A 17,454-nucleotide genomic window follows, 5' to 3' on the forward strand; every position below is an offset into this window, starting at 1 on the left:
CAATTAGGAGCTACCTTTGGGAGGCTAGGGCGGCCAGTGGGCCCCAGGCGAAGAGGATCAAGACGTAGACCGACATGCTAGGTCCACATGGCAGTCTGAGATCTATGGCACCCTTAACCCCTCAACTCTTTCCATCAATACCACCCCCTCGCCTCCCGGATCCGGAACCCCTTCCGGTCCCTGTCCCTGTCCATCAGGGGCAAATAAGGGCGCCCGCTTCCTTTCAGCTGGAGTGAGGGAGCCCTTTCTCCGCCTCCCCCCTCCTCCTCTAGCCACCGGGACCTGGACTGGGGCCCCGAGATACCGCCACGGTCCCCAGTCAGGAAGCCCACCTCTCACCTCCTCTTGCCCTCTCCAAGGCCGCCTCCTGGGTTTCCACAGACGCTGGGAATCGGGGCCGGCCCACGAGAGCCGAGCAGGTGATTGGCGGACACGGACTTCCTAGCAACCAGCTCCGCCCCTGCCGCTAGGCCCCTGCCTCGAGCGCCTTTCCTAAGCCTTCACTGCAGGCCTCTGAGAATATGCCTTCACTGACATTGGACAGTGCTCGGAGATGGCGTCCTAACTCACAGTGAGGGAACCAGGCTCGTTCTTCTGACAGGTATTAACATTCAGAAAAACAAGATGTAGCGGCGCGGGCAGGTGAGGCGGGTCAGGCGCGCCTTGGCCACCTCACGCCGACAGAACAAGTAAAGACCGGCTGCGACACGACAAAGAAGGCCCCTTGCCCAAGCCCGGCACCGTTTTCCCCTTACTGCCCGATTCCTTGGTTCCCCGACTGGCTGTGTGGCGACCCCGAGCTTCTCCCACCGAGGGGCCGGGAACTGGGGAGTCATGGCTGAGGTGAAAGTGAAGGTGCAGCCGCCCGACGCGGATCCGGTCGAAATAGAAAACAGGTAAAACCTGTGAGTGTGTCTCGCTTCCCGGTTCTGGAGCCTTTCCGCTGGCGACCGGTCGTTTGGGCAGCTGGACCCCTAATCCCGGGACCCTCGGTAGATACCGGCACGCGCAGGAAGGGGATTGGGGATTTGGAACCCCTCTCCTATGCCTGGAATGCAGACTTCTTAAGAAGTTCCGAGCGAGTTTGACATTTTGTAATTTTCTTTATCTCCCCTTGTCTGGGTACTGTTTGGAAAGTTGTGATGATGTGCTTCCCTCCTGCATTATGCCCAGAGAGGACACGGCGTTTTTTCCATAGTGCTTGTAGCTACGTATTTTGATCCAGGATCGTTCTTGTCGCTAAGGGAACTCCCACGACAGAACATTTGGGCGAAGTTAAGGTGCAGTTTGTGCTTTTGAAGAAACATTAAGCCAAGTGGTTCCGTGCAGTACTTAAGTCAAGATTTTTAGGTCACCTAAAGCCTCTCCTAATTTTTTTTAATTTTTTAAAAAAGATTTTATTTATTTATTTGACAGAGAGAGATCACAAGTAGGCAGACAGGCAGGCAGAGAGAGAGGAGGAAGCAGGTTCCCTGCTGAGCAGAGAGCCCGATGCGGAACTCGATCCCAGGACCCTGAGATCATGACCTGAGCCGAAGGCAGCGGCTTAACCCACTGAGCCACCCAGGCGCCCCCTCTCCTAATTTTTTTTTTCCCCTCTCCTAATTTTAAATTCGCTCTTCGTGCACTGCTATTTTCAGGTTATCATACTTTTAAAAGACCTTAACTTTCTCAAACTTATGAAAACACGTATGATGATCCTATGACAAGGTGGATATTTGGACTTATTTTTGTTTGGTAGAGGTAATAACAAAAGCAAGCCCCAGTTATGGTGACTTGGCCTAACAAATTTTGCCTTCCTACCAGAGGTGTCTGATTTGACTCCTCCTTGCAGACTTAACGGCTGCCCAACACATTGAATGTTAATTTTGTCATACTTGTTCCATCTGAGAACATTGAAGCTTCAGCTTTAATTTTTTTCTGTGTTTTCATTTGACTTTTGTTCTAATTTTAAGTTTGTATTAGTGAGGAAAAGAAACACTTCTCCTTAAATAATAGTATAATGTAAATATGTACTTTATCTTGCTTGCTTTCTAACATGCTTTGATTCAGAACCATCGTAGAAACCCAGATTATTTCATTTTTAGCGTGGGGCACTTTACTGGGTATCTCAGTAGGTTAAGCATCCAACTCTTGATTTCAGCTCAGATCATGATCTCAGGGTTGTAAGATGGAGCCAAGCATGATTCTCTCCCTCTCCCTCCACCCTTCCCTCTTTACCCCCACCACCACACTAAAAAACCAAACAAACAAACAAAAAGATTATCTGCCAAATATGAGTAAAGACACAATTTCAAACTGTTCTGCTTGTATTCCCACCCCCTTGAAATAGGTAAAAACATGAATAATATTATTTCCTTTGTTCCTAGGATTATAGAATTATGTCACCAGTTTCCCCATGGAATCACAGACCAAGTAATTCAGAATGAAATGCCTCATATAGAAGCCCAGCAGCGGGCCGTGGCCATCAATAGACTCCTGTCCATGGTAAGGCAAATTCAACTAGTTCATATAATCATTTATGTGCTGATTGTCATTATTTCCATGTTTGTAGTTGTGAAACCATTCGAAAGTGTCTTAAGATTCCAGGCCAAAAAACAGCTCAGACTGCCTGAACTGAGGAAAGAAGGAATAATTACACATCATTTTACAAGATGAATGAGGGACACCTGTGTGGTGCAGTCAGTTAAGCATCAAACTGTTGGTTTTCCCTCAGGTCATGATCTCTGGGTTGTGGGATCAAGACCCATGTGGGCTGTGTGCTCAGTGAAGAGTCTTCCTGAGATTTTCTCTGTCCCTCTCCCTCTTCCCTGCTCCCCCAAGTGCTCGCTCTCTCTCTCTCTTTCTGAAATAAATAAATATATTAAAAAATGAATGAAATAAATGTATTTTGTTTTAACCATTGTATTTGTTAACCTAATTGTCATCATGTACACAGGGCACACAGGACTAGTCTGCTCTCACCTTCTGTTTGCTTCCTGCTGCCAGTGTTGGGCCATTCCCTATGAAATGTGTCCTCTGCCAACTATCACCGAGCCAGTTCATTAGGGTTTCATTCTCCACAGTTTCACTCTGAACATTTCAGGAGGCAGGAATGAGTCAAGTAACACTACAATGTGGTCTTTCAATGAAGCCCTTCTACCTGCTTTTACCTGTTCTCTTGTCCTGGGGCCTTAATGTCATTCTCCTCCACTGTCCAGAAACACCCACCTTGTGGGACCCCATTCTCAAAGTCTACCTATTTGTCCTTCCATTTCCCCTACATCAGAGTTCCCCTATCGTGAAAGCATTTCAATTTGGTCGTAGTAGAAATTGGTTAAAAGATTTCCACACTGGGGCACCTGGGTGGCTCAGTGGGTTAAAGCCTCTGCCTTGGGCTCAGGTCATGATCCCAGAATCCTGGGATCAAGTCCCGCATTGGGCTCTCTGCTCAGCAGGGAGCCTGCTTCCTCCTCTCTTTCTGCCTGCCTCTCTGCCTACTTGTGATCTCTGTTTGTCAAATAAATAAACAAAATCTTTAAAAAAAAAAAAAAAAAAGATTTCCACACTAAGACCTCATAGAAATTTGAGGACCCGTGAAATTTCTGTTAAACTACTCCCTTCAACACTCTAGCTCAATGGCTGGAGAACTTGATTTTCTGTAAAGTGCCAGATAGTATGTATTTAGGCTTTGCAGTCCATGTGGTTTCTGTCACAAGTATTCAACTCTGCAAGAAAGTAGCCGTGGACCCATGCATACATAAACCAATGAGCATGCTGCATTCCAGTAGAACTTTATTTATAAAAACAAGCAGTGGGCCAGATTGCTGACCTCTGTGTTAGCACTGTTGGTGATTTCTAATCAGTTCACCTCGGTGAAGGACTTGGCTCCAGGAGGGATAGTGGAAGGGATGCTGGAGGTAGTGCCAATGGAAACTGCTTTTGTCCCGCGACTACTCTTTCAGCCTTTTGCTTTCTGTCTGAAAATCATCTACACCTCCCCCTCTCTTTCTCCACCTCTGCAGCCCCATCTACTGCCAGTCCTGTTGTCTAGAGGATATAAACAATGGTGGAACTATGATGAATTTTAAGGGAATAAGTATTAGTGAATCACAAAGTGTTGCTGATTGTAGCTCTTAAAGAGCTCTCAGATTTGCCCCCTCATTTCCATTCCTACTACTCCTGCATGTGTTCAGGTCTTGGCTTTTCCCTGGACTATTATGCTGTATTCTAACCGGCTTTTCTGGCTTCATCTGCCTTAGAGAAGCCTGCCTGATCGTCTCAAACACAGATCTGGCCAAGTCGCAGAATCCTCTCAACACTAGAGATTCAAGTCCAAACTCCTGGCTTTACCAGACTAAGCCACTACCTTCCTCACCTGCCCCATCTGCTGCCACTCTGCCTCAAAAGTTAGGTTTCAGAGGAACAGATTATTTTTGGTTCCCTGCCACCTCATGCCTCATGTTCCCTTTCTTCGCAGACTAACTCCTCATTATCCCTTAAGACTCAGCTCTGCTTCCTGTTTCCCAGAAAGTCTTCCTGAACTCCCCAGTTTGGGCCAAAGCTGCTACCTCTGAGTGCCCATCCCATCCTTTACTTACCTTTATGTTAATGCTGACCAGATAGTTGAAATCAGCTGTGTGGTTCTCTTTTAGAATTCATGTTGGTCCCCCCAAATATATATCATAGTATGGGCATTCAGCAAACATTCATAGGCTGAATTAACCTCCAAGGGCACTGGGTGGCTCAGTCACTTAAATGTATGCTTTTGGCTCAGATCATGATCCCAGGGTCCTGAGATTGAGCCCCACATTGGGTTCTCTGCTCAGCAGGGAGTCTGCTTCTTCCTCTCCCTACAACTCTGCCTCCTTGTGCTCTCTCTGTCAAATAAACAAAATCTTTTAAAAAAATAAATGATAGGGGCGCCTGGGTGGCTTAGTGGGTTAAAGTCTCTGCCTTCGGCTCAGGTCATGATCCAAGGGTCCTGGGATAAAGCCCCACATTGGGCTCTCTGCTCCATGGGGAGCCTGCTTCCTCCTTTCTCTCTGCCTCTCTGCCTACTTGTGATCTCTGTCAAATAAATAAATAAAATATTTTTATAAATAAATAATAAACTACCTTCAGATGGAACTTTGTGGTTCAGTTTTGCTTAGTGGGGTCCAGGGAGGAAGTTATTACTGTTCATCCATATATAAACCTGTTTGCAAGTCATGTGCCGTCCCAGTCTTAACTCACAGGAATGTGGCCTCTCAGTCATGGATTCCCCACACTGCCAGAAGCCCAGTGGTACAACCACCTGAGTGCTTCTGAGCTCAGGCCCAAAGACCCAAGTAATTTCAAAAGCACATCAGACAGGCTTTGCTTTCCTTTTGATTTGTTTTTGTTTTTCAAAGATTTTATTTATTTGAGAGAGGGACACAGTAAGAGAGGGAACACAAGTGGGGGGAGTGGGAGAGGGAGAGGGAGCAAGGAGCATGCGATGCAGAGCTCAAACCCAAGACCCTGGGATCATGACCTGAGCTGAAGGCAAAAGCTTAACAACTGAGCCACCCAGGCACTCCTTGGTTTTTCATATAAAACTGAAACCATTGCATCTTTTATTCATTATTTGACCTTTCTGCCTGTCATATAATACAGTAGAAATCACACAGATCAGTAAATGTCACTGTTAACATTGCAGATTTTATTCAGTCATCATGTTATAGAATATTTATGCATGTTAGTCTTTATTTTGACTTTTTGTTTATATAAATTATATTTTCGTTTTTATGTTTATACTTAGTGAATTTATTTGAATTTGAGTATGGATTTTTATTTATTATTCTAAAGCTGCTTTTCAGAATTCATTATGCATTGGTCATATAACCAAGCCAGAATATAGCATATAGGAAACTGTTAGGTATTTATATTTTGGAAAGTAATGAACTAAAGAGCTAAGTTTTCAAAAATATATTAAATGTGATATGTAGGCAAAAACTTAAGTCTCAAGTGAGGAACTAACAAATAACTGTGCTGGATAGGATATTTTGGTTTGTGTATAATTTTAAAGAATACATTAACATTTGTGATTGATTTGAAATATCTCCAGAATAATTCATTGTTATTTTCTATAAAAAAAAAAAACACCAAACTTTAGGGTCAGTTGGATCTCTTAAGGAGCAATACGGGACTACTGTATAGAATAAAGGATTCTCAGAATGCTGGGTAAGCCCCAATTTTTTTATTTTAAGAAATGTCTATTATTACAAATGTAAATATGTATTTGGGGGAGAAATGCCAATATAGAATTGCATAATGAAAACTTGTCCTGCATACCATCCCTGCCTCTTATCATGAGTTCCATTTCTCAGAAATAACTGCTCTTAATAATTTGGTATATGTCCTTTTTTCTAGGAATATATATAAATATATAGAAATGATTATATATTTATATACTATATATATAATCTCTTTTCTTTTTTTTCTTTTCTTTTCTTTTTTTTTTTTTTAAACAAAAATGGGATCATGCTATCCATACTGTTTTGCAACTTGTTTTTTTCACTTACTATATCTTGGACATCTTTTCATTCTGGTACATACAGCCCTGTCTCATTCTTTTTAAGGTAAGCCCTTATTTTGGTAAATAAGTCAATGTGATGACCTTGTCTGCTAATTCATTAAAATAGTCATGTAGATTGTTAGATTATCCTGTATCTCTTTGCCTTTTTAATTCTACTTTATTCCCCTGCAGTAAAATGAAAGGATCAGATAACCAAGAAAAACTAGTATATCAAATCATAGAAGATGCAGGAAATAAAGGTAAGCATGTGAAGGAAGAAACAGAAAAAAACATTGTCTTTAGGACCAGAAATAGGGACCGAGCTCTGGCTTGCCAGTGTGCAGATCGATATATAGAGAATGCTGCCATGTATGTTAAAAGAAGAGGAAATAGAAATATGTAACATGCAGGGCTCCTGGGTGGCTCAGTGGGTTAAAGCCTCTGCCTTCGGCTCAGTTCGTGATCCCGGAGTCCTGGGATCGAGCCCCGCGTCGGACTCTCTGCTCAGCAGGGAGCTTGCTTCCTCCTCTCTCTCTGCCTGCCTCTCTCTCTGCCTACTTGTGATCTCTGTCTGTCAAATAAATAAATAAAATCTTAAAAAAAAAAAAAAGAAATATGTAACATGCATGTTTGAAGGACACGCAGATGTGATGCCATTTCTATTAGCAGGGAGGCAGGAGCTAGGTGACTGTGGGCCAGGATGGAAAGAAAGTTATAAATTCTGAACCATGGGAATGTACTGTCAGTAGAAAATAAACCAGTTAAAACTTAAGGGTTTTGTTTTGTTTTGTTTTAAGTTCTCACTTCTAAACTTTGGAGGCCTTCATTTCTTCATCTTCATCTTACCTGTAAATTGTGGATAATACCATCTCTTTCTCTGGTTTTTGCAAAAACCAGAAGGATGTCCAGTGCACTGTGGCAGTGTCTTGATGAGATCCCTCAGCAACTGTTCCGTTTTCTCTATCCTTCTTACAGAACTATACCTAATAGCTATTACTAAAATTTAGGATCTATTTGAGTCCCTGATACTAGTTTGAACAATGTATCAGCAATGATATAATTTGAAATCATATCATTCTTATATCATTAGGAATTTAATATTTTAAAAATAGACATGACAAAAGCCATTCTCTCTCTTTTTTTTAAGTCTTTATTTACTTGAATGAGGGAGAGAGAACAAGCGGGGAGACTGGGGAGAGGGAGAAGCAGACTCCCCACTGAGCAGGGAGCCCCATGTGGGGCTGGATCCCAGAACCCCAGGACCACAGCCTGAGCCAAAGGCAGACACTTAACAGACTAAGCTACCCAGGCACCCCCCCCTTCTCTGTGGTTTTGTTTTGTTTTGTTTTTTTAATTCTTCCTATCTCATTATGCCTCTGTGCTGGAAAGAAGATAGGTAATATGTTTAATAAAAAATTCCACATACAACCCTTCTTTGAAACAGAAATCCTAGCTTCTTGCACAGGGCTTTCAGTGGCTATAAGAACTGCAGTCTTCCATTTTTTCATCTCCTAAACATAGGATATAAATAATGGGTATACATGCACACAGATGCTTACATAAAGAGTTTTTTTGCTCTCCATTGACAGTGGCACCTGACGTTGGCTCAAACTTAAGTTATAATCTAAATACAATCTAAAGTAAAAATAATAGAAAACAAAAGTTGTGGTGTGGAAGGGGTTGGAAGAGACAATGTAAGTTAATGCAGTAACATTTAAGATTTTTCTTCCATTGAAAAGTATCTTTTTCACACGTTTTAAAAAGTGTCACACTAGGAGTCCCAAGAACTTTCTGGTGAGAAGATAGAGCACATAACTTACCGTTTTGCATACTTTTGTTGTTATCTGAGATTCTTATCTCTGTTTTTCCAATAGCTATACCCTAGGAATGTATACACATATACATATTTTGCTAGTTTTGTCCTGTGATGTAAGCAATAGGACTATAAACGCAAATTCTGTGGTGTTGACCTCATTTTACTTTACTTTCTTACAGGAATATGGAGCAGAGATATCCGGTACAAAAGTAACTTGCCATTAACAGAAATTAACAAAATTCTAAAGAATTTGGAAAGTAAAAAGCTTATCAAAGCTGTTAAGTCTGTGGCAGTGAGTAGTTTTCTCTTTCTTTCCCCGAAGTGTTCATTGTATATGTTTTGCTCTGAATATGTTTCAAGATCTTTCTGTTCTTCAAGCTATGTTATGATTTAAAACTACCAGTCAAAAAGATTTTTAAAAATTTAGCTCATACTGGATTGTTTTGGAGATGTTGCTTAGATTTATCACCACCTAATTAATTCTTTATGTCTCACCAACTCGAAAAGCTAAAACTACTATACTCTTCAGTAAGGAATTTTTGGAATCATAAACATTTTTCTTGGATTTTCAGCATGTGAGATAATTTACTTCAATTTAGCTATTAGATCACTCACTCAACAAATACCTATTATATGTTTGCTCTGTGCCAGGCACTGTTGTGCGTGCTTGGGCTACGTTAGTGAACAAGTCAGAGGAAGATCTCTGTCCTGGTAGAGGGTCTGTTCTAGGACATGGCGTTTCTCCTCCTCTCCCACACCACCGCGCTCCCCTCCCATGATCTCTTGCAGGGGTTTCTACTCCACAGGGACACCAGCTGCTGACCTCACTGACCCAACAGCAGAAAAGCTGAGATTCCTCTTAAGTTTGATTGAATGAGGATTTCAGCAAATAAGAATTTGATGTGAGAGGCGCCTGGGTGGCTCAGTGGGTTAAAGCCTCTGCCTTCGGCTCAGGTCATGATCCCAGGGTCCTGGGATAGAGCTCCACATCAGCCTCTCTGCTTAGTGGGGAGCCTGCTTCCTCCTCTCTTTCTCTGCCTGCCTCTCTGCCTACTTGTGATCTCTCTGTCAAGTAAATAAATAAAAACTCTTAAAAATAATTAAAAAAAAGAATTTGATGTTCATCCGAGATTTTATTTTTAACTTACTCCCTTATTTATTTACTGTAAAGATTTTATTTATTATTAGAGAGAGTGCGTGTGCACGATCACAGGGAGGGGAATAGGGTAAGGAGAGAGAGAATCTCCAGCAGACTTGGAGCTGAGTATGGAGCCTGACACGGGACCCTGAGATCATGACCTGAGCCAAAATCAGTAGCCAGACGCTTAACCGACTGTGCCACCCAGGCGCTCCCCAGTCCCTAATTTAGAACATTACCTCCCTTCAGTCTTTTTTTTTAAAGATTTTATTTATTTATTTGACAGAGAGAGATCACAAGTAGACAAAGAGGCAGGCAGAGAGAGAGGAGGAAGCAAACTCCCCGCTGAGCAGGGAACCCGATGCAGGACTCGATCTCAGGACCCTGAGATCATGACCTGAGCCAAAGGCAGCAGCTTAACCCACTGAACCACCCAGGCGCCCTCCCTTCAGCCTTTTTAATGGATGATTTCAAATATATACAAAAGTAGAGAAAATAATATAAGTCCCCATGTACCGATCGCCCAGCTTCACTTTACCAATCTTTCTTCTCCATCTTTATTTATTTATTTTTAAAGATTTTATTTATTTATTTGACACAGAGATCACAAGTAGGCAGAGGCAGGCAGAGAGAGAGGGGGAAGCAGGCTCCTTGCTGAGCAGAGAGCCCGATGTGGAGCTCGATCCCAGGACCCTGAGACCATGACCTGAGCTGAAGGCTCAGAGGCTTAACCCACTGAGCGACCCAGGCACCCCTCCATCTTTATTTTTAATAAACAGAATCATACACTGTGTTGTCTTTTGTGTCGGGCTTCTTTCATTTACATCATGTTCTCAAGATTTCAAACTAAAGTAATATTAGATTATAACCCAAAGTATAAAAAAATATTTATGAGTCCATACAGATGTAAATGTTTAAATAAATAAGTGACAGATCAGGTTGCCTGGGTGGCTCAGCCAGTTAAGCGTCCGACTCTTGATTTTGGCTCAGGTCGATATCTGAAGGTTGTGAAGTTAAGCCCCATAATGGACTCCAGGCTCAGTGCAGAGTCTGACTATCCCATTCCCTCCCCGCCACTTGTACTTGCTGTCTCCCCCTCTCAAATAAGTAAATAAATAACAGATCTCCCATCAGTAGATGCAGAATAGACAAGCCTGTGCAGAAGAAGTCCAAGTAATCTATTTTTTTATTTTTTATTTTTTTAGACTTTTTATTTATTTATTTATTTGACAGGCAGAGATCACAAGTAGGCAGAGAGGCAGGCAGAGAGAGAGGAGGAAGCAGGCTCCCCGCTGAGCAGAGAACCCGACATGGGGCTCGATCCCAGGACCCTGGGATCACGACCTGAGCCGAAGGCAGAGGCTTTAACCCACTGAGCCACCCAGGCGCCCCAGCATGTCCAAGTAATCTAAAGTGGACATTCCACTCTCAAGTAGAAAGAAACTCCCACTCCTTAAGTGTGAGTTGTGCATAGTGATTTCCTTCCACACATGGAAAGGCTAGGTGAAAAAAAAATCAGTTTACAGTGGAGAAACAAGCCACATGATCAAGGTTAACCTCAACACTGAGAAGTCCTATTGGTGGTGATCAGTCATAACTTGAAGTTTGAGTGCCCTTGACAGGATGTGATGAGAAGGGCACTTTTCCTCCGCGGTCCTTCTCCTGATCTTGTCGTGAGGAAAACATCAGACAAATCCCAGTCAACAGGGACGCCTGGGTGGCTCAGTTGGTTGAGCAGCTCCCTTTGGCTCAGGTCATGATCCCAGCATTCTGGGATCGAGTCCCACATCGGGCTCCTTGCTTGGCAGGGAGCCTGCTTCTCCCTCTGCTTCTGCCTACCACTCTGTCTGCCTGTGCTCGGGTGCTCTCTCTGTAACAAATAAATAAATAAAATCTTAAAAAAAAAAAAAAAATCCCAGTCAACAGATGTCCTACAGAACACCCGACCAGTAATTCTCAGAACTGGCAAGTTATCAAAAGCAAGGAAAGTCTGGGAATCTGTCAGGGAAACATGACAAGTAAATGTAATGTCGTATCCTGAATACGTTCTTGGGCCAGAAAAAGGATATTAGGCAAAAACTAAGGAAACCTCAAAAAAGTATGGACTTCTGTTAACAATAACGCATCAATATTTGTTCATTAATTGTAATAAATGCACCCTACTAATGTAAGATGTTAAGAGGGGAAACTGAGCACAAGGTAAATGTACCATCTTTACAATAATTGTATAAATCTGAAACTGCTTAAAATATAAAATTCTGAAGGGTGCCCGGGTGGTCAGTCAGGTAAGCATTCAATTCTTGATCTTAGCTCAGTTCATGATCTCAGGGTCAGTTCTGTGTTGGGTGTGGAAGCTTAAGTCTCTCTCCCTCTCTCACCCCTGGCTCCAAAAAAAAAAAAGTGTTGAGGGCTTTTTAAAGGTCTTATTTATTTATTTGACAGGGGGAGCAGCAGAAGGAGGAGGAGAGGCAGGCTCCCCATGGAGCAGGGATCCCGATGCAGGGCTCGATCCCAGGACCCCAGTATCAAAACCTGATCCGAAAGCAGGCGCTTAACCAACTGAGCCACTAGGCACCCCAAGGGTTTTTGTTAATCTCAGTTTTGGAAGACTTGATTATCTCCTCCCCCCCACCAAGATTGATTGATTGATTTATAAAGAGTGCATGGGCATAAGCCAGGGGCTCGATCTCATGACCCTGAGATCATGACTTGAGCTGAGACCAAGAGTCAGATGCTTAATCAGGCACCCCTGGAAGACTTGGTTATCTTATAACCACATCTGCTGTACACTTTTTCCCTAGGCCTCAAAAAAGAAAGTATACATGCTCTATAACCTGCAACCGGACCGGTCTGTGACTGGTGGAGCCTGGTACAGTGATCAGGATTTTGAATCAGAATTTGTAGAGGTGCTTAACCAACAGTGTTTTAAATTCCTACAAACCAAGGTGAGCCGTAATTCAGGAAACATCACTGCAGGTCTTTTTTTAAAAGTTGCTTCATAAAGAATGAATGAACAATCTTGTATATCATATTTTATAGGACTTGAAAATATTCAAATTGGTAATTTTTTCTTAATATATTCTGCTGTTGATATCACACTAAATAACTGTATTCATAAAATACTAGTGTTCTTGCTGAGATTTATGGTTCTACCCTTGTAGGCAGAAACAGCACGAGAAAGCAAACAGAATCCAATGATACAAAGAAATAGTTCATTTGCCTCATCACATGAAGTGTGGAAGTACATCTGTGAACTGGGGATCAGTAAGGTGAGAGCACAGTTTTTTTCATCTTATGTTTAAATTTTTTTTTTTTTAAGATTTTATTTATTTATTTATTTGTCAGAGAAAGAGAACACACAAGCAGGCAGAGTGACAGGCAGAGGAAGAGAGAGAAGCAGGCTCCCTGCTGACCAAGGAGCCCAATTCAGGACTCAATCCCAGGACCCCAGGATCATGACGTGAGCCAAAGGCAGCAGCTTAACCAACTGAGCCACCCAGGCATCCCTCATCTTACTTTTTTTTTTTTTTTTTTAAGATTTTATCTATTTGACAGAGATCACAAGTAGGCAAAGAGGCAGGCAGAGAGAGAGTAGGAAGCAGCCCTCCCGCTGAGCAGAGACCCCTGATGCAGGCCTCAATCCCAGGACCCTGCGATCATGACCTGAGCTGAAGACAGAGGCTTTAACCCACTGAGCCACCCAGGCGCCTCCCTCATCTTACTTTTTAAAGGTTACTCTTCATCATAGGGATATAGTTTACAAGGTATTCTAAACATATTTGACCCAGACCCTTTTTTCTAGGTGAACATTCTGCAGAACCCACTTTGAGAAAGCACTGTCCTACGCCGTTTAGACTAAGATGACTATCATGCCATGAGGCACTGTGGGCTCTGTATGTACTCAGCTTGCAATACAAGCAGCAGAGTAGAGGCCTGGCAATGCATTGTACTACCAAAATGCAACAGTCTGTTGACAAGGTCTTGACTTTCTCAGGGACCTTTCAATGTAGAATCCAAACATCAGCCATCCCATCAGTTGTCATTTAATTGGTATTGTGTTCCCCTTGTAAGACGTGAGTGGTGTTGTCAGCATATGCTTTTGAAGACCTGTACATAAAGACACAGTGCCGGGTGCTTTTCATAATCGGAGAAGAAACTGAAGTGATCATTTGGATAAGTCATTTTCATTTCCCGGACCCCAGATCTCTCATTTATAAAAAAGAAGGAATTTGGACTGTTTGATGTCTAAAGTAACTTTCTGTTCAACCATTTTGTAAATCTCCCATCATATTCTTGGCCCAAAACTGTTACTTTAGAAGACTTCTAAATTTTACTGAAGAGGGTGGAAAAATAGGAGTGTGTCAAATTCGACATGAGTTAGGAGTTCTGTCCCTAGTATTTCAGTGGTTTGTGCTAACCTCGGCTGTTCAACCCGTGCTTTTAATGACTCACCAGCATAATGCTTCCCCATTTCACCAAGGCATTGTGGACCTTTTACTGTTTAAAGACTCTCCAAAAGGTTGTCTTGTGCTTTTTGTGTTCTTCCTAATGCATTTCCTTTTCAGGTAGAGTTGTCCATGGAGGACATTGAAACGATCTTAAATACACTCATTTATGATGGGAAAGTGGAGATGACTATCATTGCTGCAAAAGAAGGCACAGTTGGCAGTGTAGACGGACACATGAAACTGTACAGAGCAGTCAATCCAATCATCCCACCCACGGGTTTGGTCCGGGCACCGTGTGGACTCTGCCCGGTGAGTTAAAGCGGTTTCGCGCCATACCTGACTGCCAGCAGGTGCAGATCCCACCTAAATTAGCAGCAAGCACACCCCAGCTTTCTGACTGTCAGGGTTGACCAGCAGCAGCTCAAACCTCCATGTAACCTTGATGATGGGCCCTTGATGAACAAGTCATTGCTTTACATTCTTTTTTTAGAATAACCAAGTGGAGAAATTTGTGTTTTCTTTTTTTTTTTTTTTTTTTTTTAAAGATTTTATTTATTTATTTGACAGAGAGAGAGAGGAGGAATCAGGCTCCCCACAGAGCAGAGAGCCCAATGCGGGGTTCGATCCCAGGACCCTGAGATCATGACTCGAGCCGAAGGCAGAGGCTTTAACCCACTGAGCCACCCAGGCACCCCCAAAATTTGTGTTTTCTGCCCTTGGCCCTGAAATGGACAATTTATAATGAGGGCTGATCATTTAACCAAAGTAGGGAGGAAAACGAGATTTTCTGAGAACCCACCACAGTCCAGGCATATTCTTGAAGATTTTCATGGTCTCATTTAATCCTAGTTCTGTCCCTTGGAGCTAGTGGTATTATTTCTGCATAAACATGAAGATAACGAAGGTATAGGAGCTACAGCTTTGAAGTAACACCCAGGATGGGAACCCAGACATGTTCTTTCCCCTGCAGCACGCCCCACTACTCTCCATTCATTTGGTCCCATATGGTATGTGCATGCTGGCTGCGTGCTGCAGGCACTCCTTCTGCCCTCAGGGCATTTATATTCTGGGGCTGCTGGTGTCAGTTTTATTTCATTAAACCACCCCTTGTCTATATGCCTAAGTTCTTTGTATGCTGGTTTTAAGTCCCATGAAAACAGCAAGCATATTGGGAATTCTAAACAAAAACGAATATAGCTAACATGAAACATTTGGTTAGTGAAACATATATATAGATAGGCTTTCCAGTTACCTGCTGATAGCCTTTGGCCCAGTGGGCAGATGAGCAGATCATCTTAGTGCTCCAGTGAAAGGCCTTGTATTCACTAACTTTATAATCACACAGCAGGTCCTATTACAGCATGTTCTTAAACACAGCCCTAGTCTCTTTGAAACTTTTATTTTGAAATGCTTTTTTTTTAAGATTTTGGTTTTTTTTTTATTTGAGAGAGGGAAAGAGCGAGAACAAGCAGTGGGGAGAGGGAGAAGCAGACTCCCTGCTGAGAAGGGTACCTGACGTGGAGCTTGATCCCAGGACCCTGGGATCATGACCTGAGCCAAAGGCAGACACTTAGCCAACTAAGCCATGCAGGTGCCCTGAAAATTTTATTTTTAATACTGCTTTTAAAAAATGGTTGGATCTTGGATACTTTTAACAGAACTTTTAGTTAGAGGTGACATTTAAGACTTATAATGTACTAATTTTAGAACTGTCATTTGATTGTAAACTTTTATCTTTTTTAAAGGTTTTTGATGACTGCCATGAAGGTGGTGAGATTTCACCATCTAACTGTATTTATATGACAGAGTGGCTCGAATTTTAACAGAATAGGAACTTTACTGACATTTTGCAAATGAAGTTACTTTGGGAGCAGATAATTTAACTCACGATGGAACATCAAATTCCCTTGAAAGCATACTTCACAAGAATGGACAGACATGCTGCTATGCAAAAGTATTTTTTTAATCTATGAAGACTAAATTTATATTGGTAGAGTAGCCAACAGAATATGAAACAGGTAAGGTTAGTAGTGAAATTCATTCTTCAATAAATATAATACTTTGAACTTCCAGAAGACCACCTTCTGAAGCTTTCAAGACTTTTGATGGTTCATGGAAAAAGAAGCCAACAAATCCATATTTGCCATATACTACAATAATGACTAAAGTTTAAAAATGCCCATTTTAAAGTTATTTATTAAGGTCTTCATTGGAAAATTTTATCTGGTTCACTATTGCCGTTTGTTTTCTCTTTTCTCAGTGGTTTCATTGGGAAGGAATCAAACGCAGTGAGGCAGGAATAGCACTTAGAGGCATGATTGGGGGAGAGTGAGGGGCATCCCTTTCTACACACTATTCATTCCTTTTTACATCAGAAATATTCTTTGAGTGTTATGCCTTTGTTCTTACCTCAAATACAAATGACTGTTGCCAGAGATGTTTTCAGTGCATAAGTATGATTATTCTAGTCCTAAAGAGAATGTTTTCACTGATCCTTCTTTGTCAGAGTCTTCCAAGTTTCACTCTGTGGCTCAGCTGCCTTATTTGCTAGAATTGCCCTATAATGTATTGCCCTCCATTCACACTTTATTGTGAGTGGGGTACCACTCCACTTTTCTTGTCTTATTTTAGATTTTTTTTCTTTACAGTCTTAAAAGTCATGGTGTAATTGGTCTAACCTAAGCAGAAAGCCATTATAATTTTTCTCAGTTCTTTTTTTGTTTGTTTGTTTTTTGTTTTTTTCTTTGACAGAGATCACAAGTAGGCAGAGAGGCAGGAAGAGAGAGAGAGGAGGAAGCAGGCTCCCTGCTGAGCAGAGAGCCCGATGCGGGACTCGATCCCAGGACCCTGAGATCATGACCTGAGCCGAAGGCAGCAGCTTAACCCACTGAGCCACCCAGGCACCCCAATTTTTCTCAGTTCTAATAGTACTTTCAAGCCTGTGTTATTTGGTGTATTGTTGCACAGAAGTTAGCTTTTTAGGATCTCAGCTATTGTATTTTCACTTTGTAGCTCTACTTAATGATTTCTGTGTCCAGGCCAAAAGCATGGGACCAAAGGAAAGGAACTCAAAGCCAGCTACTACTGAGGCCTGAGTTCAAACACCAGTTTGGATATACTCCAAGTGGTAAACATCAGGATTATTTTGAGATATATGGGATCAATAAAATAAAATTCAGCTCAGTAGCCAACTAAGGTGGAGACTGTGGCCAGCTCTATAGAAATATAATCAGTAACACTAGGACTTTGAAACAAACATCATTTCAGGTATTGGATATATAGAAGATAGAGAAGAATCTGGGAGCCTGAAACTACAACACCCACAGAGAGCGCTGGAATAGTAACATTATCTGTCCTTGGGACCTGGCCTGTCATGAAAGTACTAGTCTTATTTCATGAGAAAACTGAACCAGGGGGAGAGGTACAGGTGGGGAGAAGGAAGCAGTTCATGTATTAAATACAGACTTTGCATTGTGTCTTGACAGCCAAAGATTTTAAAGCTTATAATCAGAGACTGCAACATAAATGCTTTTCC

General features: G+C 42.1%; 2 protein-coding genes across 5 annotated transcripts in view; one reads left to right on the plus strand and one right to left on the minus strand.

Moving 5' to 3' along the window:
* The window catches only part of DZANK1 (double zinc ribbon and ankyrin repeat domains 1), a 62,523-nt gene extending 62,087 nt beyond the window's left edge, over positions 1 to 436 (minus strand). For 2 of the 3 annotated variants that reach the window (XM_044263512.1, XM_044263511.1), the window contains exon 1: positions 340 to 436. The gene's annotated coding sequence lies outside the window, so the exon portion shown is untranslated. Of the gene's footprint in view, positions 1 to 14; positions 308 to 339 lie in introns of those variants that run through there. The other variant, XM_044263513.1, reaches the window with a different exon arrangement.
* A 282-nt stretch (positions 437 to 718) lies between these two features.
* POLR3F (RNA polymerase III subunit F) lies at positions 719 to 16,356 on the plus strand. 2 transcript variants are annotated; one of them, XM_044263520.1, is made up of 10 exons: positions 719 to 896; positions 2,370 to 2,487; positions 6,116 to 6,183; positions 6,561 to 6,581; positions 6,710 to 6,777; positions 8,513 to 8,625; positions 12,273 to 12,416; positions 12,633 to 12,740; positions 14,037 to 14,228; positions 15,665 to 16,356. In XM_044263520.1, the coding sequence occupies exons 1-10, from the start codon at positions 835 to 837 to the stop codon at positions 15,740 to 15,742; spliced, it is 972 nt and encodes a 323-aa protein (XP_044119455.1). In that variant the 5' UTR covers positions 719 to 834; the 3' UTR covers positions 15,743 to 16,356. The 2 variants fall into 2 exon arrangements, with proteins under 2 accessions (XP_044119455.1, XP_044119456.1); XM_044263521.1 differs by lacking the exon at positions 6,561 to 6,581.
* The last annotated feature ends 1,098 nt before the right edge of the window (positions 16,357 to 17,454 follow it).

The sequence above is a fragment of the Neovison vison genome, chromosome 8, assembly GCF_020171115.1.
Source record: "Neovison vison isolate M4711 chromosome 8, ASM_NN_V1, whole genome shotgun sequence".
Taxonomy (NCBI): domain Eukaryota; kingdom Metazoa; phylum Chordata; class Mammalia; order Carnivora; family Mustelidae; genus Neogale; species Neogale vison.

Bases quoted from the DNA above. Each gene is read 5' to 3' on its own strand.
- POLR3F (XM_044263520.1), top strand. From the start codon at position 835: ATGGCTGAGGTGAAAGTGAAGGTGCAGCCGCCCGACGCGGATCCGGTC. The intron at 12,417-12,632 runs GTGAGCCGTAAT...CTACCCTTGTAG, and splicing joins TTAAATTCCTACAAACCAAG to GCAGAAACAGCACGAGAAAG. The intron at 14,229-15,664 runs GTGAGTTAAAGC...TCTTTTTTAAAG, and splicing joins CACCGTGTGGACTCTGCCCG to GTTTTTGATGACTGCCATGA.